This window comes from Pelobates fuscus, chromosome 5 (assembly GCF_036172605.1).
Source record: "Pelobates fuscus isolate aPelFus1 chromosome 5, aPelFus1.pri, whole genome shotgun sequence".
NCBI lineage: Eukaryota > Metazoa > Chordata > Amphibia > Anura > Pelobatidae > Pelobates > Pelobates fuscus.
This window is the reverse complement of record NC_086321.1, coordinates 324,129,930-324,146,784: the sequence shown is the minus strand read 5'-3', so window position 1 is coordinate 324,146,784 and position 16,855 is coordinate 324,129,930. Positions and strand designations below refer to the sequence as shown.

Below are 16,855 nucleotides of genomic sequence, written 5' to 3'. Positions count from 1 at the left end.
ACTTCATCTAAAGTGGTTATGGTTAAACTACCTTTGTGTCTTTCCAGCCTTTCATTTTAAAAATGTTACATTCTGGAGATAAAAACAACAACAACAAAAAAGACTCTCTGGTATCAGTAGTATATGTGGAATATAATTTCAATCAAACTCATCCAGTGGATGGCTGTGTCTCAAAAGAAAATAGAAAGTCGCTATTAAAACGAACTAATAATACTCGAAAATGCAGTCTGAACGGATACAGCTACAAAATATGATTGTTTTGTAGAAATCCCTAAATTTCAATAAAACCATCCATCTCTATAAGAAGATTTGCCCTCAATGCACCCTTACTAGAAACATTTGATTGGACAACACTTTACAGTAACAAGGAAGTGCTGGGCAAAAAGGGGTAGATCTTCATTAGCTGCAGAGGCAAGTTTTTACGGCTCAGTAAATATTTGTGCAAATTTTTAATAAAATTTTTTTTAAAATTTATTTTTTGCAACATTTAATTATAGGATTTTTAAAAAGTATACATTTTAGAACACGGGGTGTCCCTTTAAGAATAGTATGTGGATTGTTTCATTAAAAAAATGCTTAATACATTTGACATCAGAAAATCCTGTATGCATTTTACATCGATGAGACCTCACTTCACTTCACTTAAACATAAACATTATGGAGGATTACAAAGTCAAAGTTTACAATTTATTGTAACTGTGATTCACCTTTGTTAATGTGTTTTCAATATGCAGTGATAATCGATAGAATATAACAAACCACAGTATTTTCGTACTGTAATTTCCGTTTGTTAAACAAAAATTCTACAATTCAGTCTCAATGTCTACCACATTTTTTTTTTCGAAGCATGTTCAAAATTAGAATGAAAATTTCCTAAAAGCAAGTGAACATTTCCCCAACTTTAAAACCAATTTGCTTGTTATAACATATAAATTACCATAGATAGAATAAACAAATTATAATAAACTGGGAGCTATAGTCAGCTTTAGCATGGTTTAACAAAAAACCTGACATTCATGCCACGTCTGCTCTTCTCCTACAGGAGTGAATTGTGTCTATAGAGCGTAGAAGAACATGCTGTATGGTCCTTCTTTGCTCTACACAGACACCTGGATTGTCCTCCTGCAGAAGATCGGTTGTAGAATGGGTGCCAGGTAAGTTGTCAAGCAGTGCTAAGCAATGCTAAAATAGTTTGACATCTTATTGTGGAATGGTGCTTGTAATATTCCTTTAAAGGGACAATACAGTCACCAGAACAACTACATCTTAATGTAGTGTTTCTGGGGGTCTACAGCCTTTCCATGCGGTCTTTTCAATGTAAGCAGTGCCATTTCAGAGGAAAGGCAGGGTTTACAATGCAGGCAAGTTACATCTTTAGTGGCTGTCAGTCGGACCAGCCACTAGAGCTGCTTCTGGAATGGATATGTTGAGCGTTTCCCATAGAGATGCATTTATTCAATGCATTTCTATGATGAGATGCTGATTGGTGCAGCGCTGCCTTTGCCAGGCACGTACAATTGCTGCCATAAGGGAAAGCATTGGATTGGCTGAGATTGTGAAAACTGATGATCTAAGTCATGGATACAGAGCCAGCCACAACGAGACCAGACGACGTGGGAAAAACGGTGAGTAAAATGACCTTTTCAGGACGATCTAAGGGGTGCTGGCGACATAAACAGCCACACAGGCACTATAGAGTTAGGAATACGTTTGAAATTTATTTAAAATTGTCCTTTTAAATTTAGTAAAACTAAATCTGCTAAACAAATTGTGTAACTGGTAGGAATACAATTACTGCAATTTAAAAAAAAATAAGAAAAAGAAAGAATATATATATATATATAAGTGTAAACAAACACACATCAAAAAACTATTAAATTTTGGCACATGAATAGTAGATTCCTCTGTGCAAAGGTAAGTGTGCACAAAAGTACACAAAAGTGCTACAGTAGGATTAAGGAACATTTACCGTGTGAACAATTTTTGTCATTTCACAAGTACATGGCTAGCAGCAAGTTTAAAACAACATATTGGCACATGCATTAAATTATCAATGTATCATGACAAAATATTGACCCCTCACAAACAGGTATGTAAAAGCAAGTTCTGGAGACTTAAGAACAAACTCGCAAAATGCATTTTAAAAGAGCACATTTAGATAGTTTTTGTTTTTTTAATCTGCTTTGTAAGTTTTACATTTGCAAGTCACTTCTAAACTTACCACAACATGCTATTTTTGTCAAATAACAGCACCCAAAATAAGGAGTGAACATTTGTTTTCAATATGTTATGTTCATTTGCAGTAGTGGTTCACTTTGTCTTAGTGCATCTTTGCATGAATTATCACACGGGAATAAATAAAACAAAAAGGTTAAAATTTATACTCTAAGGACCAAAACCACTAAGAACACTGTAGTGGTTATGGTGCCAGGATACCCCTGAACAAGACCAGGATAAGCTTTCAATCTATTTACAAATAGTTTGACAGTTAGCTGCCTCTGTTGTTTGTTTGGGTCCCTTCCATCTGCACAGTTCTTTAAAAATGTCCAAAGTTGCTCCACGGTGAAATGCTAATGCAGAGAAATGAACTTCAGTGCAGACAGGTAACGCTGCAAGCCCCCGAAAGAGCAAGGTAAATGTCAAATCATTTGAAAATGGCTTGACACCTCTACCTGGGACAGTGACAGAGGAATAGACACCATAACCACCACAGTGCACTGTTATGGTGCTTAGATAGTCCCTTAGAGACTCTTGCATGGGTCTACTGAAATGTGAAACCAGTACTCTGATTTATAAAGGATATGTGTGTCTTAGATATGATTTAACAATACTGTTCAATTTTCAAAACATTTTTACACAGATCAATAAAAAATGTAACCTGTAATAACTTAGAAGTAAAGGCCAAAAAATGTGATACGCGATTTGATTGAAAAACGTTTTTTTTTTCTAAATCAGCCCTCATTTATTGCAGTCTCTTCAGAAACATGGGTCCTAAGATGTTCTAAAAGAATTGAGCCATCATTGAAGCTTTCTCCACAGCTTGCACAAGTATATGGTTTCTCTTCATTGTGAACTCGAGTATGTCTTACAAGGCTCGACTTGTCTTTAAATTTCTTGCCACATTCATTACAAGTATATGGTCTTTCTTCTGTATGCACTTTCTGGTGTCTAACCAGAGCTGAGCTACCAGTAAAACCTTTTCCACACTCAATGCAGATGTAGGGCCTCTCTTCAGTATGAGTTTTCTGGTGTTTCACGAGAAGAGAGTTATGGCTAAAACCTTTCCCACAGAATGTACATGTAAATGGTTTCTCCACCGTGTGAACTCGCCAGTGCACTACAAGACTTGAGCTCTGAGTAAACCTTTTTCCACATTCAGAACAGCTGTAAGGCCTCTCCCCGGTGTGGACTCTCTGATGAGTAACTAGATTTGAGCTGCTGCTAAAACACTTACCACATATTTCACAAGCATAGGGTTTTTCATTGGTGTGGACCCGAAGATGTGTACGGAGCTGTGAGCTGCATGTGAAGCTTTTGCCACATCCAGGGCAATGCCAAGCTTTCTCCCCAGCATGGACTTTCTTGTGCTTCACCAGATTTGAGCTACCACTGAAGCATTTTCCGCATTCATTACAAGAATAAGGTTTTTCACCGGTGTGTATTCTCTGGTGTGTTACAAGATGTGAGTTCTGGCTAAAACTTTTCCCACAATCTGTACACATGAAAGGTTTTACGTCAGAGTGGACTCTAAGGTGTCGAGCTAAACTAGAGCTTTGAGTAAACTTTTTTGCACATATAGTGCAAGTGTATGGTCTTTCCCCCGTGTGCGTCCTCTGATGAACAGTAAAATCAGGTTTCCGATAAAACATCTTACCACATACCATGCACATATACTTAGCAAGAAGTTTCTTACAAATGTCAGCATCTTTTGCGTCGTCTGAAAAGCAAGTTCCCTCCTCATCAAAAACATTTTGTGTTTCAATTCCATTATCAATATTGTCACTGGATATTGGAGGATTTTTTTCGTCCTGGGAGCTTGACTCCTCAGGTGGATCGAATTCCTCAGCTGAGTCTACAGATGAACATGCCCGTTCGTTGCTGTCTTCTGATGGGCTAATAGAATTGGCATCCTCACTATGGTTTACTTCCATTTCTAAGCTAGAAAGATCAGGTAAGATGTGTTCCATCCTTACTCGGAAATCTGGAGTAAAGAAACAAACAGTTAATAAAGACTTATCAACTACTATTATTATTACCACTACCACCACTAAAGCGGTCTTGTAATTTTTTTTTTTTTTACATTTTGGTTTTCCTTTCCTTATGCTCCCTTGCTACTTAACGTCATCTATATTAATGATCTTCTCTTCCTTGTGTCGGATTTCAATACCTGTGCGGCCATTTTGTTCTCCTCTGCCCATGATGTCTGTGGGATTGCTTTTACAGATGGATTGTGGGTAAATTTGATTGGTAACTGAAACAGAACCTTGTTTTAACAATCCTTTATTGTGACGTTTTGTCAGTTCGACTGCTGTACATAAGGATATACATCCCTACTTTTCTTTATGTATTTAATGAAAACTCTGCTTTAACCTTAAGCACCAAACTTCTGGAATAAAAGGGAATCATGACATGTCACACATGTCATGTGTCCTTAAGGGGTTAAAGGGATCCTATAGTGCCAGTTAAACAAAGCCGTTTTCCTGGCACTATAGGATTAATAGGTCCCCCCCTTCCTCGGGTCCCCCCTGCTGTAGGGCTTACTTACCTAAATCCAGCGCTCGTGTCCCTCGGCGCTGGGTGGAGGCACAAAATGACAATGCATGGGGGGATCTATTGTCCTCCCCCTGATCCCCACTCAAGCGGCGGGTGGGGTCCCTAAGTGTAAATGGGGGAGACCTATCGTCCTCCCCCTGGCCCCAACCCCTGAGCAGCGGGTGAGGCCCTAAATGTAAATGGGGGGGACCTATTGTCCTCCTCACCTGGCCCTCACCCATGAGTGGCGGGTGGGGGCCCTAAATGAAAATGGGGGGACCCAAAAAAAATAAATATCCCCCCCCCCATTTTCAGTTAGGGCCCCCCCTGCGTCACTCATGGTTTGGGGCCGGGGGAGAACAATAGGTGTCCACTCCATTGTCAATTAGGGCCCACACATGCCGCTCAGGGGTGGGGGCTGGGGCAGGAGGACAATAGCCCACCCCCCATTTTCAATTAGGGCCCCCACCCGCTGCTCATGGACCCTATGTCCCCCGTTTACTTGCATAAACCCCACGCTAGTTAATAGATGCCCCACCATGGGGCTACTTGTTGGAAGGTTTTTTGTTTTTTTGTTTTTACAATAGTAGGCAGCCACAGGCTGCTCACTGTTTAGTAGACATGCCCTTACTCGCGGCATAGTGAGTAGGGGCATTCGGGAGATTTTACCCCCATAGAGTGAAGGAGGACAGGGGGGGGCTTAGGAAGTGGTGGGGAGCACTGCTCCCTGCCGCTTCTATCTTTACATTTTACAAGGAGGGAGCTGCGCACCGGTGGCTCCCTCCTTGTAATAAACTGAACGAACGAGCAAACGAACACCTATATTCAGTTTGTTCGTCTGAAATTTCTATTCATTCATTCGTCTTTCTGACTAATTAATAGACAAAATTCCCGTAGCGAATGCCCAAGTGTTTAACTGGGCATGCGCAGGAATTTCACAGTGCTATCTAGTGTGGGCAGATGACGTTTCCCACAGGGACTTCATCTACTCACACAAAGATGGCGGTGCCCAGGACCTAGGTCTGGGCAGAAAATAAAGTTGAAAAAATAGGTAATATGAGGGGCTTAGGGGCATTTGGGGGTGTTTAGGGGGACAATTAGATGTAGTGGAGTCGGGAGGGGAGTTTATAAAGAAAAAAACTGGATTCGGCTGTGACAGTGACACTTTAACATTGCAGCACGAGGTGCAAAAGGGTCACAGCACCCAAACCACTTCAATTAGCTGAAGTGATCTGGGTGCCTACAGTGTCCCTTTAATGTAACTAGCTTAGAACAGAGAGTTTCCAAGCTGGGAAGGAGGAGATGATCCAGATAAGATATCAAATCTTTCTTAATTTGCATACTTATACTGGGAGGGCTCCAGAGCTGTATTAGCTATGGTACTGGAGTGTTTCTTTAACACCAAGAACAGGGTTTTCATTTTAAAAAGAACGAGGTGTTTACATAACTATCCATTTCTTTGTTCTTGCATACAATGCTTGGTCATATATTTTCTTGTTTGTTTTATCCCATACAAACATATATATATATTTTGTATCCTGTTTTTCTCTTTTATGAACTCCACAACACGACTTAGATAATGTTTCCAATTGAATTATTTTTGCCTAAAATGTGTAATTCCCTAGTGAATTTACATTCTTTGATAATGCAGTATATCATGCATTCAAATGCACATTAAATTACTATTTTCATATGAGATCAATGGCAATGCCATCTATTTCAATGGAAATATCATTCTATTTTGCTATAATCCCAATTTGGCAGCCAAGGACCATATACAGCATGGCATGGCCTTCCTTTTAGCTAAGCTAGGCCCATGAAGCCATGCACTTGGCAATTAAGCTGGTCTTTTCATTTTAGAACATGATACTTTAAGATTCAATTGCTATGACGGCATTTTCCATCACTTATGCCAAAAAAGTTAAGACGTGAAGAGATAGCAAACTGCAGAGGACACAATTCCCGGAATTTCCTGTCCAAGCATTTGCACCTAGGTCAAGGAGAATGGTCTTCTCTTAATACAGATACTGCGAAGCACACATGAAGAGAACAGTTACATTTATAAGGCATTTCATTATATTTATGCACTGTACAAATAGCCAAATGTTTAGCACACATAAAACGCCACTGTCACCCCTGCAAAATGCAAAGTAGGGACTACTTTGTCTCAGTATTTTTCCTATGCCTGACACTGGACAGACTACCTCCATTAAGCCTTGTCCATCTCGCAGCAGCCACCAGTGACAGCTGCAGGAATATGAGCACTATCAATGGAGGCTCCTGCATAGACCTCGCTGCTGTATTCTTGCGCATGCGCGAGAGTACAGCAGTAATGTCTGCTCCTGGCAGCTGTGGTGACAGGAGTAATAGAGGACTGACAGGAAGATGATGATGGCTTCTGCAGGGGGCAGGTTCAGGTAAGTAAAGCCCACCAGTCCCCTGCAGCAATGTCACCATTGTTGGGTTTCTAAATTACCGTATGCAGTGACAGTTCCGCTTTAAAAGGAGATGAGGTTTGTAAAGTGAACAAGCTAACTTTACCAGCCAATTGAATTTGGTGAGGTAAATTATTGCTGCCAAAGTAAAATGCTAAAATAATTGGTAAACATCATATAGGATTGGTGGTGAATTTTTGCAGCCAAGCATCATACAGTACAGTCAATACAGATATACTGTAACCAGTACCAACAGTTATACTTTTTACACAGTACACAATGTATCATCATTTACCTAGTGTTGCCATATTGTTTTCATGATCATTTCCATCATGTGCCCATAATAATGCACACTAGTTGGTGCAAAACCTGCAATAAATAGAATATACTTTTGTCACCAAAGCCATCAAACCTCTACTATTTTGACTGTGTCTCCATCCCATAGGCAACATGTATTATGAGGTGAAAGATGAGAGTCTATAATTGACCTGTGTGTGCATGAGCCTTGCCTGACATTCTGATTCACTGAATGCAACTTGTTAGATCAATACTAATCGCATAGTAAGAATGTCAGAACTCTTTAATCGCCCCCTGGATCTGCAGACACCTCAATACTGCCTGCTATCTGCATATTGATAAAGCCTAAACTACTACAGTGTAATTTACATAGAAAACTCTTATAACGGGACTTTAATTGGCAACATATTAAATTTTGTGATTCATTATTTTATTTTTTATAATTTTTTTTTTGTTGTTTATTTGCATGAGCTAAATGTGAAAGGGAATTCTGACTACAAAAGGCAGCTTTAAAGCAAAACGACCCTATACTGGCCGCTAACACTATACAAGGCACCCCCTAATAGAAAACAGTGATAAATGGGTGAGTGCTATTGCCCACTCACTGCATTGCAAACACAGACTATATCAGACAGACTATAAGTGGTGATGGTAACTAAAACGAGTGTCATTCACAATATTATACCTGATGGAAAATAAAGGGGTTGATATTATTATTATTAATTAATTTTATTTATTTTTTTTTACCTTGACTGCCGAAGAAAACCTTTTGAAAACGGATATATGAGGGCGATCTTATCGGCCAAGTGGTTGCAAATCGTTGTGGGAATTGTAGTTCGTTAGCGTCGGCTCAATATGACGCCTGAACGGGTTTAAAACTACAAATCCCAGAATGCTCCGCTTTCTTTAAAGGAAATTGCCTATGAACTCGTCAGCTACTCTGTATTTAATGGTTATCTCACATGCATGATAAGTGCATATTGGCTTGGGATTCTTTATCTAAATGAATTCAGTGACTTCCAAAGTGCAGCTGCGCTTTACTTGTATTTATTTTATCACACAGGGGCGTGGGGGGATGAGTTTGCAAAGTTCCATGTTGCAAAGTTCTTAGAACTTTTATTTGGAAGTCTAATGCAGATATTTGTTGTTTTAGTGGAGTTTGTCTATAATGCAATTTTCACATCTCTCTTCTATATGCTTTAACAAGTATAGAACGTTCCAGCTCACAAGGACACAAATACTGTGATACTGAGAATAAAACCACTGAGTGGAACATATCACATTTAACCCCTTAAGGACCAAACTTCTGCAATAAAAGGGAATCATGACATGTCACACATGTCATGTGTCCTTAAGGGGTTAACCCCGCATGCAGAGTGCTCTTTTTTTCTGAAAAGTGTAGATTTCAAAACTATAATCAGTTTAAATTAAAGTGACATTATAGTTACAGCTTAATGTAGTGGTTATGGTGTCTACAGCCTTTCCCTGCAGTATATTTAATGTAAACATTGCCCTTTCAGGTATTAACACCTCTAGTGGCAGTCGCTGAGAATGCCACCTGAGGTGCTTCCTATCTCGGCGTGGGAAAAAAGGTAAATATATATATATATATATATCATTATTTTGCAGTATGCTACAAAAAACGTTAGTTGTTGCTGGTGTTGTTTGGATATATTTAACTACTACATATCCATTAGACTTGTGGATTTGTATTCGGATGAATCAGACAAAGTTTGGTTGATAAGAAAAACCCGAATCACCAAATATCTGAATCAAATGAAGAGGACAAAATTCTTCCGTACTATTAGTTCACTTGGACGCGCTCTCATCTCTTGCATCACAGAAAGGTAAAGGTAGGGGGAGTGATCTGATTTTAATTGGGAAATCAATTCACCCCGGGACCATGATGTACAAGCGGCTCGGTCAGTGGCACTCTGCCTGCAAGACTGTTGTGCCAGTGCTGACAAAAGACGTAAAATATACAAATAATTTACACTAGACAGCACCAGAACTGATGCCCAACTCACATGTGCCAAGCATGTAACTAGCCCCTGACACACGTGCAAAAAACTCTGAATGTGTCTTCTATCACCGTGACTACTTCAAATTACTGCAGTGGTCATGGTGGTTGGAGTAACCCTTTCAGTGATAGTGAAAACGTGGTGCGCTTTTTATGGAATAGTGAAAGAAAAAAAGCAAATTTTGTCAGTAGGTGTATACTTATACCAATGGAGTGTGTACCTTTACTGCCTTCATGGAATTTACATGTAAGAGGAAAAAAACAGTAGATATATAGTGTGATACAGTTTATTTATTTATTTATTTTTTTTTTTAATTCTTTATTTTTGGAAGCGCAATGTTAAGTACAAGCTCAAAATAAGACATGCATTTCACAAGAAGTATAGTCACAGGTATATGCAGAAAATGTCAAGATGTTGTGCGCTTATTTTTTTTTTTTTTTTTTGTAGGTGTACAAGTAAGATTATACATGCAGAAAAAATAAGAGAAAAAACAAACAGTTGTCGCTGAGTAGTCGATTAATATAAGATAAAGCATTTCTATCTAAGTGTTGCGCTACGCTTGTGTAGACTATTATACAATAACAAGTTATCAACATAAAGTTAAGCACATGAAGAACAGTGAGACATACGCTTAATATCGAGTAAGCTTTTAACAAGCATGTGCCATGAGGAACAGTGTGACACTAGTACGGTAGAGCAGTAGATTATTGGCATCAATAGTGAATAACAGAGTTAAGCTGGTCGTAATGGCTTACTAATATTATAGCTTAAACTGGTGGCGAAAGGTGTTTACAGCAATACATTTGTGTCAGGCAGGTTATAAGTTCATTGTTTGCTGAGCGAAGGGCGTTAGTTTTAAACATGAGATGCTTCTAAGCGTTGCAGCCAGTGAGCCCTGGTGGAGCTCGGTAATCTTCCTCTAAGTATGGCCGCCATTTTATTATATGAGTAATGCAAGGTGGCCGTGTCTGGCTACTAGATTAATACAAGGAGGGTGTATTTTAGCACATCCAGCTTTTTATGAACTAGGACAGCCAACTGAGCAAGTTAGTATATACAAGTAGAACCGTAAATAAATGAACTATCTAGGTAGTGCACCTCTGGGCACAGTGTGGGTAGGTAAGTCCCACTGCAGTGGCAGGAAACAACACAAGGAGAGATATTAGAAATAAAAGGCAAAGAATAAAATAAAACATATTACTCTAAGAATAGCGAGTGAGTAAAGGCAGGATAGCGTTCGTTTCGGAATGGTTACATGCTAAGTCCCTTGCATATAGTTGGTGGCCATAGGGTCGTCGCAGTGGGGGCAGTGTAACCGCTACCCGCCTGATGCTGCACAGAGTTCCTTGGCCATGTAGTTTACTGCAGCTCGTCTCAGCCTTTGGTGGATCGGCAGGTGGGGGTTTGCTGTGGGTTACATGGAGCAAATGAACATGACCAGCATAATGGCTTCAAATGTTGTAATCCTGACCAGTGTCCCTGCATAACTGCACCGCGTCCTTTGTGGTTGCAGGGAAGGGCATGCTGCCCGTCTGCTAAGGGATCAGCCGATTCCTTTAGGTGTAGCTTGCACTGATGGCGTCGGGTAGTTTCGTAGAAGTAGGTGTGGGTCAGGTTTGCCTTCTCCCATGTGCCATGTGTCGTTGTGGGCCCGTGTCAGAGCGCCTACAACTTTGTATGGGGGGAGGGAACTCGGGTCCAGTGCTCCAGGGGACTGCCTGGGTCTGCGGTAGGCTGCTTGCGCCTTCCTGCCTTGTTGCTGAGCATGGGCTGGTGGCCTTGTACTGCAGACTTGGGTTCTAGGACGGCTCGCAGTGTTCCTCGTTGGGGTGTTGCGGCGGGTATTGTCACCCAGCCTCTGGCTTTTGTGTTTTGCCACCTTCCGCTGGCGTGGATGCCCCCCTTGGTGGCTTACCCCCAATGCTCTCGGTGCGGTGTGGCCCCTAATCCGGATTGTTGTAGTTAGAGGTGCCGGGTCGTCTCGTGGGAGTTTCCTCGGTTTCCCCTTTACTTGATCCGTGCAGTTCATCTGCTCTGTCCTGTATGGCCTAGTTGGCTGTATGAGTGCCAGCAGTTTAGCCCAAAAGTCCTCAAAATGCATGTCAATTGAGTCTTTCTCGGTGATGTCTGTGCCCAGACTAGGTAGTGGTCGCTTAGTGCGTTCTCTCATGTCACGCTTGTCCGCCATCTTGGAGGCCCCAAAGCTTGCCTTGTTCAAAGGATTCACAGGCTTGGTTCGGAGGCGTAGGGCCTGAGGTTCTCCGTCTGGCGGGGACCGGGATATCCCCCACCGGTCCATAGGGGGGGGGGGGAAGTGTGTCACAGTCGCATGTAGCTGGTTGCCGTGGGTCTGTTCCCGGAGGGTTAGGGTCCCTGCAGCCTTGTTAATACGCCGATTTTGGGTTCGTGTATCGGGAGCTCTAGCATAGCACGTCCAGCCAGCTCGCTGGCTAGGCTCCGCCCCCCCAGTTTATTTATTTTTATATGACTTAAAGAAAATAGTTAATAAGCTACTAACTCCATTTTAGATTTAACATCCATTTTGTATAAAACTTGAAGTTTTTTGTTTGATGTGGAAAATTACCAGAAGTGTTTTTGAAGCATTTGTTTGTCACAAATGCTCTCTGTGGGAGGCCAATAAAGTCAAAAGACACTTAGACTGTGCCTGCCCAGCCAGAGCCATACTACCGCTAAAGATAAGGTGTTACCTTGATGTTCAATGCTCCACCATCTGCCTACTGACAAACAGAAAATGTAACAAACAACGACTTGCTTTTTGTTGAAAAGGTATAAAATATTATGTGAAGTTTAAATAAATAAGCATCCTACCACTGTGTTGGTGTATGCCATTTTCTTTCAGGTTAACCAAATGCTTGCCTGTTCCTCTGTGTTCCCTCAAAAGGTCAAGCTTTGCTGGCTAGCAATACATCAATAGGCCACCTGAAGAGACCCCCAATAACAGTTGGACATCAGAAGGTGGGATTAATACTTAATTCGTGAGTATAAGAATACCCTTTGTGTGTTCTGTACTGTTTTTCTCTTAATCTGAGAAGTGGAGTTTGAACTGTGGTTAACTTGTAGCCATTAGTATAGTTGCTATACTCCCTCTATTTTGGCTCTTGTGAGGTAAAGGTCCCAACAGTTATAACGTATTAGGGTTCAAACCCCTACTGAGAACACCCCACGAGGTTAGATTTCTCATGATTAGGGGTTAAAGTCCCCTGTGTACCACTGGCGGAAATACCGCGGTCGCAGTGGTCGCTGCAACCGCGGTGCCCGCCAAGATTGTGGTGCGGTCCGGCCACACGGAACAACCGCCGGGGCCGCATTAAAGGGGCCCATCGGGTGGCCCATGCTCTTTGGGCCACCCGATGGCAATGAATTACCTAGGGCGCTTTAAGCTACAGCTACTAGATGCATACTTGCAAAAACAGAATATTCAAGGATATCATCTTTCAATGTAGGGTAATAACTGCTTGATCCAAGGATAAATCTGACTGCCATTCTGGGGTCAAGAAGGAATTTTTTTCCTAGCTTGTTGCAAAATTGGAAGTGCTTCAAACTGTTTTTTTTTTTTTGCCTTCTTTTGGATCAACAGCAAAAAACATATGTGAGGAAGGCTGAACTTGATGGACGCAAGTCTCTTTTCAGCTATGTAACTATGTAAGAGCGCCCCAACGATTACGTCAGAGCACCCGCCACTTCCTCCCAGCTAAAGGAGCTGCGCGGGTGGAGAGGGCCAGGGAGGAGAGGAGGGAGTCAGAGTGGGAGCCACTGCACCCCAGAGAAGTCACCCTCCTGCAAAGGTAGGAATCAGGAGGGTGAAATATTTAACAGTGTGTGTGTGTGAATGTGTGTCTGTATGTGTGTGTGAATGTCTGTCTGTATCTGTGTGTCGGTATGTGTGTGTTAATGTCTGTGTCTGTGTGTGTGTGCGCGAATGTGTCTGTATGTGTATCTTTGTATCTGTCTGCATGTGGGTCTGTATGTGTATCTGTTTGTATGGCTGGGTATCTGTATGTTTGCATGTGTATCTGTTTGCATGTGTCTCCGTGTTTGCCCCTATGTATCTGTGTGTGTGTCACAGTTTATATCTGTATGCGTGTCATTCTGTGTATCTGAATGTTTGTTATTAAATGTGTTTGTGTATCCGCATGTGTGTCTGTGTGTTTGTTTCTGTTTGTCTGCATGTTTATCTCTATATGTGTATCTGTTTGTCTGTATGTGTATCTGTTTTTCTGCACATCTGTCTGTATGTGTATCTGTTTGTCTGCATATGTCAGTGTGTGCCCCTATATATCTGTATGTGTGTCACTGTTTGTATCTGTATGCGTGTCATTCTGTGGATGTGTATCTGCATGTGTCTATATGTGTATCTGTCTGTGTATCCGCATGTGTGTCAGTGTGTGTCTGTGTATCTGTATGTGTGTTAGTGTTTGTATCTGTAGTAGTGTCATTCTGTGTGGCTGTGTATTAGCATGTGTGTCCGTGTATGTATCTGTATGTGTTATATTACACAAATGGAGGGGTGTGGGGGAGGGGGACTCAGGGCAATTTTTGCACCGGAGCCCTGTAGTTTCTAGTCACACCTCTGCTGTGTATGGTAGGTTAAAGTCTGCCGAATAATGAGATCTGTTTGAGAATATAGCAGAATCTAAAAGACAGCATTAAAAGTGCATTATAAATAATTTGGATTTATAATTAAAACCTATAACCTAATAAGATTTTACTTTTAAGGAATAAAACAAAGTAAAACAGGGACTAATGTTATCTTTGTTTCACAGGAAGATAAGTATAAATATTTCATTTGCAGCAGATAAAGGCTATCAAAGTAAGCTAATCTTACTTTCACTTAAAAATAATAAAAATAGCGGTGCTTTTTCTCACTTCAATTTTACTCACTCTCACTTTAATTTTACAGGATATTCTGTTTTCAATTGCATTTATGTCAATAACGACAATTTTCTGTAGTTTGATGTTGTAATTTTCATATGTTTTTTAAAAATGTGCAATAAAAAGTAAATAAATAGCAATGAATATAGTTCAGATCAAGCTAAATTTAAAATGGGATATGATAGGTACAGCATGGTACGAGTGACTAAGCCTTCTCCTGAAATACCATAATTAAATGGCATTAGTGTAATTCTTGAGTTTCTTGAAAGATGTGAAAGGGAGTTGGTAAGGTTAGTTCTGTGTGACCGGATTCTCTATATTTATTTATCAACTTAAATATTGTGATGTAGGAATTGATATTGTAATTTAGAATTACTATACTGTCAGACAGGAAAAAAAAAAGGGAAAATTCCCAGTAACACGGCCTAACCCTAAATTTACATAAAAAAAATAATTAAAAAACAGAAAAATAAATCCCTGATAAAGGGGAACCAAAACAGAGTTAATGAAGCAAGTTATACTTTACGAATAAAAATTTGAAATGGAAATATACCTTACAACTCTTATTAGATAATGCTTATCATGGGAAAAATTCCTTTCTTTAATGCTCTTTGATGTCATGTAATGGGAATATTTATTAAAATGATGAGGTGGTATCTTGTGTAAAGTAAAGTGGCTGTGTGAAGTAGAGTTGTAGCTATGTGTAAAGTGTGCGCTTTTTGTGAATGATGTATAAGGCTGGCTGTGGATGGTGTGTGTGGCTGCATGTGGGTAGCTGTGAGTGGTATGTGTAGTAGTGTGAGTAGATGTGAGTGATAAGTTTGGGCCACTGTAAGTGTTGTGTGTGATGTGTGGGAAATGCATGTGGGAAGTAGTAATATTTCCATTTAGTACAAGGTGGGATGGGAGATTCACGTTAACTGTCCCTCAGCCCATGATATCTGGGGGGGGCAGTCGGGGATAGGGCTGGTGGCTGTAGTGGATGTTAGGAATAGTAGTGAGTGTTGGGTGCATGTATCAGAGCATTGCCACGGTAACCCATGGCAATGCTACTATACAGTTGGAGGAGCAGATCAGACCAGCTTCTCCCTCAGCATCAGGGACGGCCTGTGACCACGTGCATCGCTTAGTCTCGGTGTGGGTGGCCCAGCTCCAGTCAGGGAGACATTTTGATCTACCTGACGGCCCATTAATAACTGGGCACTCCGGCTGCAGCACACCCTAGTCCATGCATATGACCATCCTGCAATAGATGTATCATCAAAATATGTTTCATTCAGACTGTATTTTCATCAGGGCATAACCCAATCCCTGGTGCTTATTGTCCAACTATCACATAATTTCACTTGCCATGGAGTTGTTACTATTTCTGCGGTACTTGGGCTCTGAAAACTTTTACCATGTATATGACCTGACACATATATTGGTTACATTGTGCCATCTTTTTAGATTAACTAATTCTCAGAAGGTAGACTGTACATTTAAAAGATTAAAGGGACACTATAGTCACCTGAACAACTTTAGCTTAATGAAGCAGTTTTGGTGTATAGAACATGCCCCTGCAGCCTCACTGCTTAATCCTCTGTCATTTAGGAGTTAAATCCCTTTGTTTATGAACCCTAGTCACACCTCTCTGCATGTGACTTGCACAGCCTTCCATAAACACTTCCTGTAAAGAGAGCCCTATTTAGGCTTTCTTTATTGCAAGTTCTGTTTAACTAAGATTTTCTTATCCCCTGCTATGTTAATAGCTTGCTAGACCCTACAAAGCCTCCTGTATGTGATTAAAGTTCAATTTAGAGATTGAGATACAATTATTTAAGGTAAATTACATCTGTTTTAAAGTGAAACCAGTTTTTTTTTCATGCAGGCTCTGTCAATCATAGCCAGGGGAGGTGTGGCTAGGGCTGCATAAACAGAAACAAAGTGATTTAACTCCTAAATGACAGTGAATTGAGCAGTGAAATTGCAGGGGAATGATCTATACACTAAAACTGCTTTATTCAGCTAAAGTAATTTAAGTGACCATAGTGTTCCTTTAATAGGTGATAGGCCTGAAACAATGAAATCTGGGTGATATACCAGGGCCTAGCAGGGTTTGTTTCTATAGGTTTCTATACAATTAAACTGACATCCTTAGTAAATAAGGGAGGCGCATGGCAATTCCTAGAATGTAGACTGTGATTGCACAGCTATGTGTTCTTGGTTAGGTAGCTTTGGCAAACATATCCCATATGGTTCTCTTCTCATGGTGCTCATGATTGTGTGTTGGTGCTGACATGTGGATGTCACATTATCCTGCAGCAATGCTCCCCTTCTTCGTCCTCCTCCACTACTATTGGTTTGTTACACCCTGAGGACTGTATCTGGGCTTTCTACTGATCTGGAACTGGACAGGCTTAAATCTAAGGAACAAAAATAAATAAAAATGAGACAGCGCTAGGTAACTAAAAAGCA

The 16,855-nt window shown here is 40.7% G+C and overlaps 1 protein-coding gene across 1 annotated transcript; it reads right to left on the bottom strand.

Moving 5' to 3' along the window:
• Positions 1-2,951: 2,951 nt before the first annotated feature.
• LOC134612240 (zinc finger protein 501-like) lies at positions 2,952-8,270 on the bottom strand. The gene is made up of 3 exons (XM_063456588.1): positions 8,232-8,270; positions 7,483-7,556; positions 2,952-4,201 (listed from the first exon to the last, which is right to left on the bottom strand). The coding sequence occupies exons 2-3, from the start codon at positions 7,493-7,495 to the stop codon at positions 2,952-2,954; spliced, it is 1,263 nt and encodes a 420-aa protein (XP_063312658.1). The 5' UTR covers positions 7,496-7,556; positions 8,232-8,270.
• Positions 8,271-16,855: the final 8,585 nt, after the last annotated feature.